The sequence below is a fragment of the Ziziphus jujuba genome, chromosome 9 (assembly GCF_031755915.1).
Source record: "Ziziphus jujuba cultivar Dongzao chromosome 9, ASM3175591v1".
NCBI classification, from domain to species: Eukaryota; Viridiplantae; Streptophyta; class Magnoliopsida; order Rosales; family Rhamnaceae; genus Ziziphus; species Ziziphus jujuba.
Window position 1 is genome coordinate 5,163,445 of NC_083387.1, and position 11,883 is coordinate 5,175,327.

Here is an 11,883-nt window from a genome sequence, read left to right on the forward strand (position 1 = left end):
CTATTCTCTTCTCACCTTTTTTTTTTTAGTTCTTTTAATAAATCTAATTTTATTTCAACAACAAATAACCAGTAAAAATATTAAAGTGCTAAAACTGAGCCCTTTTTTTTTTTTTATATAGTTAACAGGCAACGCACCATTCTTCAACAAATGCGTCGCCTTTTCTTTTTTTTTTTTTTAATTTTTTGGTTTAAATATTTAGAAACCCATATTCTTTTTTTTTTTCAATTTTTTTGTTTAAATATTAAGAAACCCATTAAAAAAAAAATCAAAATAGGACCATGATAAGAATTGAACCCAAAACCTCCTACATTCTCCAAAAAATCACCACACCACCAGGGCAAATGACCTGTATGTACAATTACAACAAAAACTAGCTAATATAGTGTTAGACGACGCTATTCAAATAATATGTCGCCAAATAGATGAAAAGGCGACGCATTCTTCAACAAATGTGATGCCTTTTCTCTTTTTTTTTTTAAAATTTTTTTGTTTAAACATTTAGAAATCCATAAAAAAATCTCAAAAAATCATCACACCACTAGGCCAAATGACTTGTATGTATAATTACAACAAAAACTAGCTAATATAGTGTTAGACGACTCTATTTAAAGAATACGTCGCCAAATAGATGAAAAGGCGATCCATTTTTCAACAAATGTGTCGCCTTTTCTCTTCTTTTTTTTTCAATTTTTTTATTTAAACATTTAGAAACCCATAAAAAAATAAATTTAAAATAAGGCCATGACAAGAATTGAACTTAGGACCTTCTACACACTCAAGAAATCACCACACCACCAGGGCATATGATTTGGATGTAATAATACAACAAAAACTATCTAATATAGTGTTAGGCACATTATTTAAAGAATGCGCATTCTTCAACAAATGCGTCGCTAGGATCATGATAAGAATTAAACCCAAGACCTCCTACACTCTCAAGAAATCACCACATCAGCAGGCCAAATGACTTGTATGTATTAATACAATAAAAACTAGCTAATATAGTGTTAGGCGATACATTATTTAAAGAATGCATCACCAAATAAATGAAAAGGTAACACATTTGTTAACAACTGCTTTGCCATTTCACCCAACCAATTTTTAACTTTTTTTTCAATTTGAAAGTTGTTTTTAGTAATTTTTTAATTTTGCAAATATGCTTTTTTTTAAAAAAAATTTGTAGATGAACAATCAACAAAACTAATTAAAGATTTTAAAAAAATGTGGAATAGGCGACATGTTTTAATAGAATTGCTTCGCCTGTTCCTTCAATTATTTTTTATTTTTATTTAAAAAAAAAAGCAATTTAATAGACTTTCAGTTTTTAAAAACAAGTAAACTATCATTGACCACAAACACATGAAAGTTAAGCTCATTTAACATATTTATGTAGATAAATTGGTCAATAAATGCTTGTTAAATTAGAATTCTATATTCGGTACCCTATCTCAAATTAGGTCTTAAGATATTTTGTATTTTGTCTATACACTTATATGTGAATAACTGAGAAGAACATTGACAAAACTATTTTATATTTTTAGATCAATGGAATTTATGTTCATTGGATTGCTACATGAATATATTTGTAGATAAACAATTAAAAATTATTTAAAGATTATAAAAAAAATATAAAAAATGAAACAGGCGATGCTTTTTGACCATAATGGGTCCCTTGATCCAAAAATTCAAGAACAGACGACCTTTTTTGAAGAAAATGCATCGCCTGTTCTCTCAATTAACAAAAAAACAAAAATTTTGAAAGACATGCAAATTTTATAAAAAAAATAAAGGTGTACTTGAAAAACAGAAAAATAAACAGCAATCTTCGATATTTTGCTTCATATTTTTAAAAAATAGTTTCAGTTTTTATTTGTAGATGAAAAATAAAAAAGTAATCAAAAAAACAAAATGCAATTGGGAGAAAAGGAGCGTTTTTGCCATTTTTTGAAAATTTTTGGCGTGTTTTAAAATTTTTACATGCTCCTTTGAAATCCTTTTTCTTTTTTAAAATTACATCAAGTACACTACCTAATAGATATTAGATTTGGAAGCAATCAAAGAGAGACTTGAAGAGTGAGATATTTCGGGTTTCATTTTTCATTTGCCTATGTTGTCGTTAGCAGGGAAGCTAGATTTCTTTGTGTCACCCTCTTGATTTTCTGGATTTCTTCTTTCTTTATCTCCATTGTTTAGGTGAGTTTCTTTTATCTTTGTAATTGGCGGAGACATGAGGTGTGTTGTTTTTTTTTTTTTTTTTTTCATTTTAACTGCAGGTTAGGTTCGTTGATTTTTATTAATCTTGCTTTTGTAGAAATTTTGTTTGTGATATTGCTTGATATTTTTTTGCTAAGTTCAACAAGTATTTTATGTTGAAAATCAAACTTGATTCAAGATGGTCTATTGTTTTAACTTCACCACAACATTGTACTTTTGTTGAAAAAGATGTTCTTGGAGATACTACGATGGTTCACAATCCATTTGTCATATAGTTGCCAAGTATCGATGAAAATGATAATGAAAATGAATGTAAGAGTGACTATGTTTGTAATGACTGTAAGGGGAGAAATGTGCCTCGTCAAATCTTAAGAACAATGGTAATATTCTTTAAATTTTCATTTACTAAATTACAAATTTAATAATGATTAATATTTTATTTATTTTGTATAAGTGTTAATAACTTTTTTAATTTTTCCATATGCAGTATGAGAATATAATATCGTCAACAAGGGGACGTCAACTTTCATAATTAATATTAAATTTGTTATGAAAAATACAATAGCTTACAAATTATGTAAAAATATGTTAATGAGATGATATTTAATTTATTTGATAATTAATTTGTTATGACAAAATATTTATTTTAAATTTTTGTATTCTAATTATTTTAGATAAAGCTAGTTTTCGTTTTTTTTGTATTTTAATTATTTTTATATTTTTACTATTTTAATCACTTTTCATAAAATTTAAAAAAATTATAAAGAAAAAAAGAAGGGGCGACGTATTAGCAAATAATGCATCGTTAAAAGTGTTGATGCGTCGCTAAATAGGCGACTTTATTAATACGTCGCTAAATAGGCGATACTATTAATGCATTGCTAAATAGATAATTCATTAGCTGCTAATATATTTAGCATATGAAACAGTCGCTAATATATTTTTAGCGACATTGTTGTGAAGCGTCGCTAAATAATATGTCGCTAAAAGTCCATATGCGTCACTAAAAACTAAAAGATAGACGACTTTCATATTATGTTGCTTGTTGTTTTATGGATTTAGCGACAGGACGTTAGGCGACGCCATGTAATACGTCGTTATTTATTTTGTACGATGCATTTATTGCATCATTTATCAATGCGATTCTATAAATGCATCATTTATCAATGAGATTCTAATAGTATCAGGATTGTTGATGCCGTCAACCACCAGCAACGAATCTGACAATCAACATAGATTGTCCCACCTCCAATCTATTGCCACACACTCGCTGCCCACACTAAAGCCTTAAGTTCAGCTCATACAGAGAATCACAGTCAACAAGATTAGAGATTGTAAAGAGTTAGAAACTGTATCAAGGCTATGCTGGCAGCCGACAACTCACATGTACAATTCAACGTTAGATGTAGAGGTTTTACTTTAATTCAGGAAATTATTTTTATGTGTTCGATTCATCCATTTATTTTGACCAGCTCCAAAGCATTAAAATAAAAAATAAAAATAAAGTCTGAGTTTCACAAACCAAAATGAAAACAAAAGACCTTTGCATGCTTAATGGAATCAAGAAAATCAAATCCAAAAACTAACCCAAATTAAGCCATGCATTTGTTTATTTGTTATACGTTTGAATATTTTTCTTGTATCCACGTATATGAATATGTAATTTTGATAGAACCCAATAAACAGGAAAATTTATTCCAATAAAGTGGTTGATTCAAATTTATTTAATTGTTAAATCAAATTGATTTAATTGATAAACTATTCAGAATTTTTTTATTTATGTTTATAACTTGTGATTAGTTCTATTCAATACTTTATTATTATTAGTTCTTGTAGTAGTAGAATAAATATCAATACCGCATTAAAATTTATGTACAAATCATTCAAAAAAAGAAGGGGAAAAGATCAACGGTCTAAAAATCTTATATCTACTTTAAAAACGGCCAAAAACTTTGTCTATTTTATTATAAAGGGTCAAGATCTATGACCAAAAAACCACAGAAACTCTTTCTTTCTTTTTATTCAACTTTTTTCTTATTATTATATAAAGAGCGAAATTTTCCAAGTACCACGTTGTCGCACAATGGCAGCAAGGAATTTCATCCATAACGCTTAAAAACATTCAAAAAGCAGAGTGGAATATGGTTGACCAAACCCCGCTATTATATATATATATATATATATAGGAAAGAAAACAGTGAAAGCTTGGGGATTTTAGAAATTTTGTTGAGAGAGAGAGAGAGAGAGAGAGGGAATAAATTTTGTAAGAACAAAGAGAACCATTAACAATGGCAGTAGCTGGTTTTTATCGCAGAGTGCTTCCTTCTCCTCCGGCGATTGAGTTCGCTTCCCCTGAAGGCAAGGTAAAAAAGAAAAAAGAAAAAGCCCTCATCTCTCTCTTTCTCTGTCTGTTCTTGTCTGAATCTGAGAGATAACCATGGCTCTGTTAATATGGGATTTTCAGTGTCTCTTCACTGAAGCTCTTGCAGATGGAACCATGGAAGGGTTTTTCAAGCTCATCTCTTACTACCAGACACAATCGGAGCCTGCCTATTGTGGGCTTGCCACACTTGCTGTGGTTCTCAATGCTCTTGCTATTGATCCCGGAAGGAAATGGAAAGGTAATTCCTGAATTGGGTTATGTTCTTTGGGCTTAATTAGGAAATGGGTTGTGGGTAAAATTGGATAAAAAATGATAAAACAAATATTTTTATGATGTGCTGATTTATTGGCTTGTTTTTGGGTCTTGCCCTCTTGTGAGTTTAGGACCTTGGAGATGGTTTGATGATTCAATGCTTGATTGCTGTGAGCCTTTGGCAAAGATCAAAGCTGAAGGGATTACATTTGGCAAAGTGGCCTGTTTGGCGCATTGCAATGGAGCTAAAGTCGATGCTTTCAGGACCAGCGAAAGCACAGTTGATCATTTCCGCAAAGTTGTAATTTCGTGTACTTCTACTGAGGATTGTCATGCAATCACATCGTACCATAGAGGTGTTTTTAAGCAGGTGCTGTCAGTTCATTCATTTTACTATTTAGCCGCTTTGCTACGATTTTTATTTTTTATTTTTTGGTTCCTATTTCAATATGCTTTTTAATTAGCAATATAAATTCACGCAAGCACACAAATATGTTATACATCTATATATGTATGTATGTAAATATATATATATATATATATATGTATATCACTAAGCTTCTGAAAATTCTTTGTAAAGCCTTATACTTTGGAAGGGATTTATTCTCTAGTAGGTTATTGCTAAAATGGTTCAAACGAGGCTAATCGGTAACATCTTGCTATGTACATGTGTTACAAACTTTCACTTTTAATGGCCTATACCATATAATACCGACTTGTAAGGATAGGTCTTGTCCGACGGCTCAAGTACATAACTTATAATTTATGAGGATTCCATATCTACCTTTGTCTTAAGTTTATAGGTTATGTGTGTGATCTTTTGTAGAAATCTACTCATATTGATTATTTGATATATATGAAATTTTTGGTTTTAAACATATAGAACTTTTCTATGTTTACGGTAAACTTAACCAATTTTTAATTCTGAAAAGAGCATGAGATCTATGTTACTGGCTGGTTGCAGACTGGAACTGGACATTTTTCGCCAATTGGGGGCTATCATGCTGGAAGAGATATGGTTCTCATTTTGGATGTTGCCCGATTTAAATATCCTCCTCATTGGGTTCCTCTTACACTTCTTTGGGATGCCATGGACATCATTGATGAAGCAACAGGGCACCGTAGAGGGTACAGTTTTGTCCCTTTTGTTCTTCGTTGTGATAACAAAGTATAAGGCCTAGGGTCCAGTTAATATCATGTGGATTAGTTAAATGCATAAACAGTTTTTGTGTTTTGAATAGATAAATATGTGGGTTACATACTTGATCACTTTTCCATAAATTTGGCAAATCTATCTCTAATTTACTCATGTTTTCAACATCTTTCTTTGTATAATCTGCCATTATGCATGGGTTTAGTTGTTGGAGAACTTGGTAGTTGTTATGACCTAATATTAGAGTCATTATGAAGCTTTTACATTGGCTAGTAATTAAAACTGCATTATTCCGATCCATTTACCTCCTGAAATTTTGTTTTGTCAGGTACATGATTATATCAAAGCTTCATCGAGCTCCATCTATTCTCTATACAGTGGTACTGCTTTTGTTAGCTGATATGCTTTATTCATCCTGGTCTCTTTGCTAGTTTTATGAGATTTCAGCGTCAGATAAATTTCCTTTTGGTTCACCTTAAAACATGGTCAAATTTTGATGGCATAGACTTGAAAGAGTGCGTAAACTTTGAGATTAACCATTTGTTAGATTATTTGAGGCGGTAATTTTCTGCAATTCCCCCACCTCCACACTCTTAAACATTCATATTTGGAAGAAATGTTGCAGAGCTTTATCTGGTTCTGGTCTAAGTTAGCGCTTATTTGGAAACAACATACTATATTTGAACTAGATGCTGGAAAGTAAAAGTAAGACTCACAGCTTTTTTAAGGCCATTTCATCGTGGGCAAAGGAGAAAAGGTGGGGTGGGGGGTGAGGGAAGGAATTAAGATAGCAATATTATGTATATTTCTGTTATATTTTGTTATTCATAATTTTTAAGTTTGTGGTTGTAAACTGTTGTATTTCTGCTTGCAACAAGTTTTATCACTGTGTATAACTGCAGATTCTGTGTAGAATTGTAGACATAAAGGTTGGAACAGTGTTGCAAAGTACTTAGTAGAAGACGTCCCTCTCAATTTGGAGCTAGAGGATGTAAAAGATGTTCGAGAAGTACTTTCTTTAGTTTTTAGATCACCACCTGCTGATTTGAGAGAATTCATCAAATGGGTTGCAGAAGTTCGGAGACAAGAGGATGGCAGTTTAATTTTGAGTGAAGAGGAGAAAGGAAGGCTAGCTTTAAAGGTGTGTTATACCTTCTTTCAATTTTTGTTTTTGCGTCTCTTTTCTTCCACATTGGCCATTGTCCTTTTTCTTCTGGAATGTATTCAACCAATACATTTTTTGCTTGTTCCTGCTTTGGTTTCATTTTTCTCATAAGTAGATGGAGAATTACAATTCTAAGGTTTTAAACCTTTGAGTTTCAGGAAGAGGTATTGAAACTAGTTAGAGACACTCAACTCTTCAAATTTGTATCCGAATGGTTGACTTCCGGAAGCTATCTTTGTGAAGACATTAAATCGCTTAATGATGATAACACATTACCTGAAATTGCTGCAAATGTTTGTTGTCAAGGAGCTCAAGTTTTGGCCGGAAACCATGGTGCAGTGAATAATGCATGCTGTAGACTAACTAATGTAAAAGTCTTAAAGGGCAACGATGAAAAGCCTGTTACAGTTGTATCTGGGACTGTAACGACAAATGGCAGTGAACAAGGGGTCGACATACTGGTACCATCATGTGGAACAATACCTAGCAGTTTGTGTGCCTTTGAGCAAGGTAGTTGCATAGGTATGCATCCATCCACAGGTGATGTTCTGACAGTACTTGTATTGGCCCTGCCTCAACACACATGGTCTGGCATTAAAGAAGAGAAGCTTCAAGCAGAAATTCTAAACCTTGTATCAGCTGAAAGTCTACCCAGCTTGCTTAAAGAGGAGGTTAGGTTTATTTACTTGCACTTATTATTAGTATTAGCCAAGAAACACTTTCTCAGTTTCAATTTCTCTCTTTAAAATAAAGCTAATTGTTCATGATGTGTGTGATTGACAGGTTCTTTACTTGCGTCAGCAGATCCATTTCCTCATGACAGATCTTGGAGATCATGCATGCCCATCTAGATGATATTTTCAAGCGGCATATGAAAATCAAATGTGAAGTAGATAGTACGTACAAGGTGATTTTTTGCAGAACAATCATTCTGTATACATGGAGGACAATAAGTTGGTGACTCAAATATAACACGAAATGGCGACTATCATAACAAAAAATTATCATTTCTTATACCTGTTAGAATTCATGATTAAAAAATAGTTGTAGATAATGCAAAAAGCTAGAATTTCAGTGCATCAGATATAATGGGAAAAAATCAAATGACGTTGTACTCTTTTAACAGCAAAAAATTGTGTGGAACCGGGACCTGATGGTCCCAGATACAAATATCTGTGGGTTCCAAGTGTTGGATCTACATTATGTAATTTTTTTTTTTTAATTTTTAATTTTAATTTTTTTTTGTTGGTGAATTGTCCATGAGGTCCGGGATCATGCAAATTTTTGCTCCTTTTAAACCCTATGCAATGCAGGTGTTAAAAAAAAAACACAAAAAAAAAAAAAAAAAGGAAAAGGGGTGATATTCAGAATGTTTACCAAAAGATAAAATAAAAAGGTGATATTTAGAATTATTTACCTAAAAAACCTGATATCTAGATTTCATCCAAGGCTTCATCTAAAACGATAAAGATATTCTAGACGAGAGTATTTAACCGTCCAAGATTCCTCAGCCAATGAAGTAATAAAAATTCTTAAATTATACCGTTCATTGTGTCATTATTATACATAGTAATAAAAATAAAAAATTAAAAAAAAAAGGTACAAAATTTAAAGGACGTTTTTTTTGGTTTTTGTTTTTATAGTTGTTATCATTACTATTTCAGTCTTTATGCCAGTGACCTGGCTCTTTTGTTACCAATCCAAGAAAGCCCATTTGGTCCAGGCCCGGTTTTGAAGTCCAAGCCATGAGAAAGTTACAGATTTGTCATGGTGGTTAATGTGTATTATTCCATGAATAATAAGATTAATAAAGGCCGAATCAATTTGACTTTTTAGGTTATAATATAATAGCATGGACCCCCCACGGACCCAAAATTTCGTGAACCAATTTGTTAGAAAGTTAAACGTATGGACGAAGAAAACTAGCACTCGTTGAAAAAAAAGGCAAAATTGGTCAATATTCAGTTTCTTTTGCCTTCAAAGTATCATATCAATCCCATCCCTATCACTTTCCTTGAACCACCGTTGCGGTGAGTATGCTTAATTCTAGCCCCTTCTTATAATAATATATATTTTTTTTATTATTGAATAAAAGAAAAATTATTTACCCTTTTTACTAGATGATAATCTTATCTAACATTAGCTTACAGTAAATTTCACATAACTAGAGAAAATGTGATTTCTTTCTTTTAGATTTTTTTTTTTTTTTTTTGGGTAATTCGTTTCTTTTTTAAGATTGTTAATTACCGTCTTCTATAGATTACACAAGAAACATGTAACACTTGACAGAGAAAGGAATTACGTCCCCCACCCAAAAAAAAAAAAAAAAAAAAAAATGGAGCAAGAACATTGATACTTTCTGACTAAGTATTTCAAAATGGTAATTTATAACCGTTACCAACTCTAATCAATTAGAATCAATTATTAACTAAAATGTAAAGTTAGTTTCAAAAAGCATTAAATGTTAAGTGTGTCTGCATGTATATATATATTTGTATTTTTGCAGGAAGCATTAGATGTCAAGTTGTTGGTGTATGATCCTATTATATTTATATAAAAGAAATATAAACAAATATCACGTTTAAGTCCAGATCAAACCTAACAAATTTAAACTAATAATTGAAAACCATTGCATTCAGTGACAATTTTACCAAAAAAATAAAATAAAATAAGTAGCTGAGCACCGATGACGACTCATATCCTTTTTACTGTAATCATTAAATGGCCTCCAGGTTTTTTCTTTTAATATAATCCCCGTACGTTTTTTTGCAGGACATGGCCTCTAGGTTTTGCTTTCTCTCTTCCTTTTAACCCCTGCCTCTCCTATTGCTTTTTTAGTCCCTGAGATAGAAGGCTCAAAACCCAGTCTCCCCTGCAAAGATATTGGGCTAGGTTCCGAGCTAAGGGCCCTTTCTTGAGGAGTTGGCCCACCTAACGTTCCTCCATTGTCTGAAATGAACGGGATTTTTTTATCCTGAATTCTAGATTTGAAAAAATTCAAATGCGTATCTGACTCATTCTCCTGCAGAGCAGCCACGTGTTCTCCATCAGAGGGTGGAAGAGGTCTCCCATCTCCTTGTTCCCGAGCAACCTCGAGATTCGGCTCCTCTTCCCCACTCGGGCGGGTCAACTCGTCTTCTTCTTCTTTCTCGTTTGAGTTTAGGTCAGCCGATTTTGCTCTTTCTATCGTTTGTGGCTCATCTTCATTCTTTTCATCCATGTTTGTGTCTCGAGTGAGAGTATCGGAAGACTCTTCCCTGGGAACTTCACCTCGTCTCCAACAGTTGTTTTCCTTTATCACCGTATAGGCTCCCATCTTGGCCCTTAGCCAAGATCCAAACTCCTCTCCATCGTTCCTTTCCTCTACCCTTTGGAGATTGACACAGGATGCTTTACTGTGACTGATTCTACCACACATATAACAGAACTCTGCCAATCTTTCATAAGCGAAATGTATCCACGAGGATCCGTTTCCCACTTTGTGCAGAAATCTTGTTAATAGCGGCTTCGAGATATCTACTTCTACCTGAATTCGTATGTATTTCAGCCCTATCAAGTTTGTTCTGGAAGTGCATTCACAGTTCCACACCTTGTGAAACAAACCCCCAATCTTGAGCGCGTTTTCTTTTGTCAGGTATTGCAAAGGTAGGCCGTGGATCTGCACCCAAAACATGGATAGACTGAAATTAATCTTCTCCAGTGAGAGCTCTGGCTGACATTCTTTTAGAACGAGATGAGCTCCATCGATGGACCAGGGTCTTCTTTTCCATATTCTATCTTTGTCTGCAGACGATTTAAAATTAAAAAGAAAAACATTGGGATGTATTTGCTCCGTTCCAACTGCTTCATCCGTGAACCATACTCTTCGTATTATGGATGTACAACATTTTTCCGTATGGGTTTGGAAGTCATCAGCTTCCCCACTAACTTTATCTGAGAAACTCTAACAGCATTTTGTTTATCCGCTACCAGCTCCAACTAAGGGAGTTCCCTCCTATCATACGAACTTCGCTGATCTTCCATACCGGATCAAGAAGCATATGACACCATCAGGGTGTGGAACGGGTATGAACACCAATCTCCAGAAGCTTCAGAAACTCTGGGAAAGGACGAATCAAAACATTTCTTCTTCTTCTTCTTATTATTTTTTTTTTTTTTTTGGTAGAAAACATATGATAAGCTTTATGTTTTCTTGGTTATTTTCTCATGATATCCGCATTAAATGTCAAGTTGTTCGTGTATGATCCTATTATATTTATATAAAAAAAATATAAACAAATATCATACACTATAAATTAATTTAAACTCTCGGTATTTATTTGGTTTGTTGGATTTTAATATATATTAAATTATGTGATGTGAAAATTATATTCTAATTTCTATAAAATACAAAGTATATATCCATTTTTTTAATCATTTATAGTAATATCTTTTATATTTATAATAATTTTTCATCTTCATTCCCACGTAGGTTTAAGTAATTTATCATTAAATCCAACTCACTTAACTTACCCACCTTCTCTTTTCTTTTTAAAAGATGCAATTACATATTTTATTTTCAGTTTTTGTTTGCTTAATTTTTTAGATTACACATGTCCATTCGATTTTGATAGTAGCTTGTTATCTAAATTTTAACTTAAAATATCAATACGGCTCTGATAAACGATTTCCATCTTTCATTATTAGACCTTATGAGTATAATTTTTCCTACAT

The 11,883-nt window shown here is 32.5% G+C and overlaps 2 protein-coding genes across 2 annotated transcripts; one reads left to right on the plus strand and one right to left on the minus strand.

Moving 5' to 3' along the window:
• Positions 1-4,297: 4,297 nt before the first annotated feature.
• Positions 4,298-8,423, plus strand: LOC107425809 (glutathione gamma-glutamylcysteinyltransferase 3). The gene is made up of 8 exons (XM_048480862.2): positions 4,298-4,580; positions 4,682-4,838; positions 4,984-5,222; positions 5,817-5,980; positions 6,334-6,385; positions 6,919-7,146; positions 7,329-7,841; positions 7,954-8,423. The coding sequence occupies exons 1-8, from the start codon at positions 4,506-4,508 to the stop codon at positions 8,023-8,025; spliced, it is 1,500 nt and encodes a 499-aa protein (XP_048336819.1). The 5' UTR covers positions 4,298-4,505; the 3' UTR covers positions 8,026-8,423.
• Positions 8,424-9,701: 1,278 nt separating this feature from the next.
• On the minus strand, positions 9,702-11,493 carry LOC132799472 (uncharacterized). The gene has a single exon (XM_060811390.1). The coding sequence runs from the start codon at positions 10,841-10,843 to the stop codon at positions 9,953-9,955; it is 891 nt and encodes a 296-aa protein (XP_060667373.1). The 5' UTR covers positions 10,844-11,493; the 3' UTR covers positions 9,702-9,952.
• Between the last annotated feature and the right edge of the window lie 390 nt (positions 11,494-11,883).

Coding starts and splice junctions, on each gene's coding strand:
- LOC132799472 (XM_060811390.1), bottom strand. CDS start 10,843: ATGTTTTGGGTGCAGATCCACGGCCTACCTTTGCAATACCTGACAAAA.
- LOC107425809 (XM_048480862.2), top strand. CDS start 4,506: ATGGCAGTAGCTGGTTTTTATCGCAGAGTGCTTCCTTCTCCTCCGGCG. Junction 5,223..5,816: donor ATAGAGGTGTTTTTAAGCAG/GTGCTGTCAGTT, acceptor GGCTGGTTGCAG/ACTGGAACTGGACATTTTTC. Junction 7,842..7,953: donor CCAGCTTGCTTAAAGAGGAG/GTTAGGTTTATT, acceptor TGTGATTGACAG/GTTCTTTACTTGCGTCAGCA.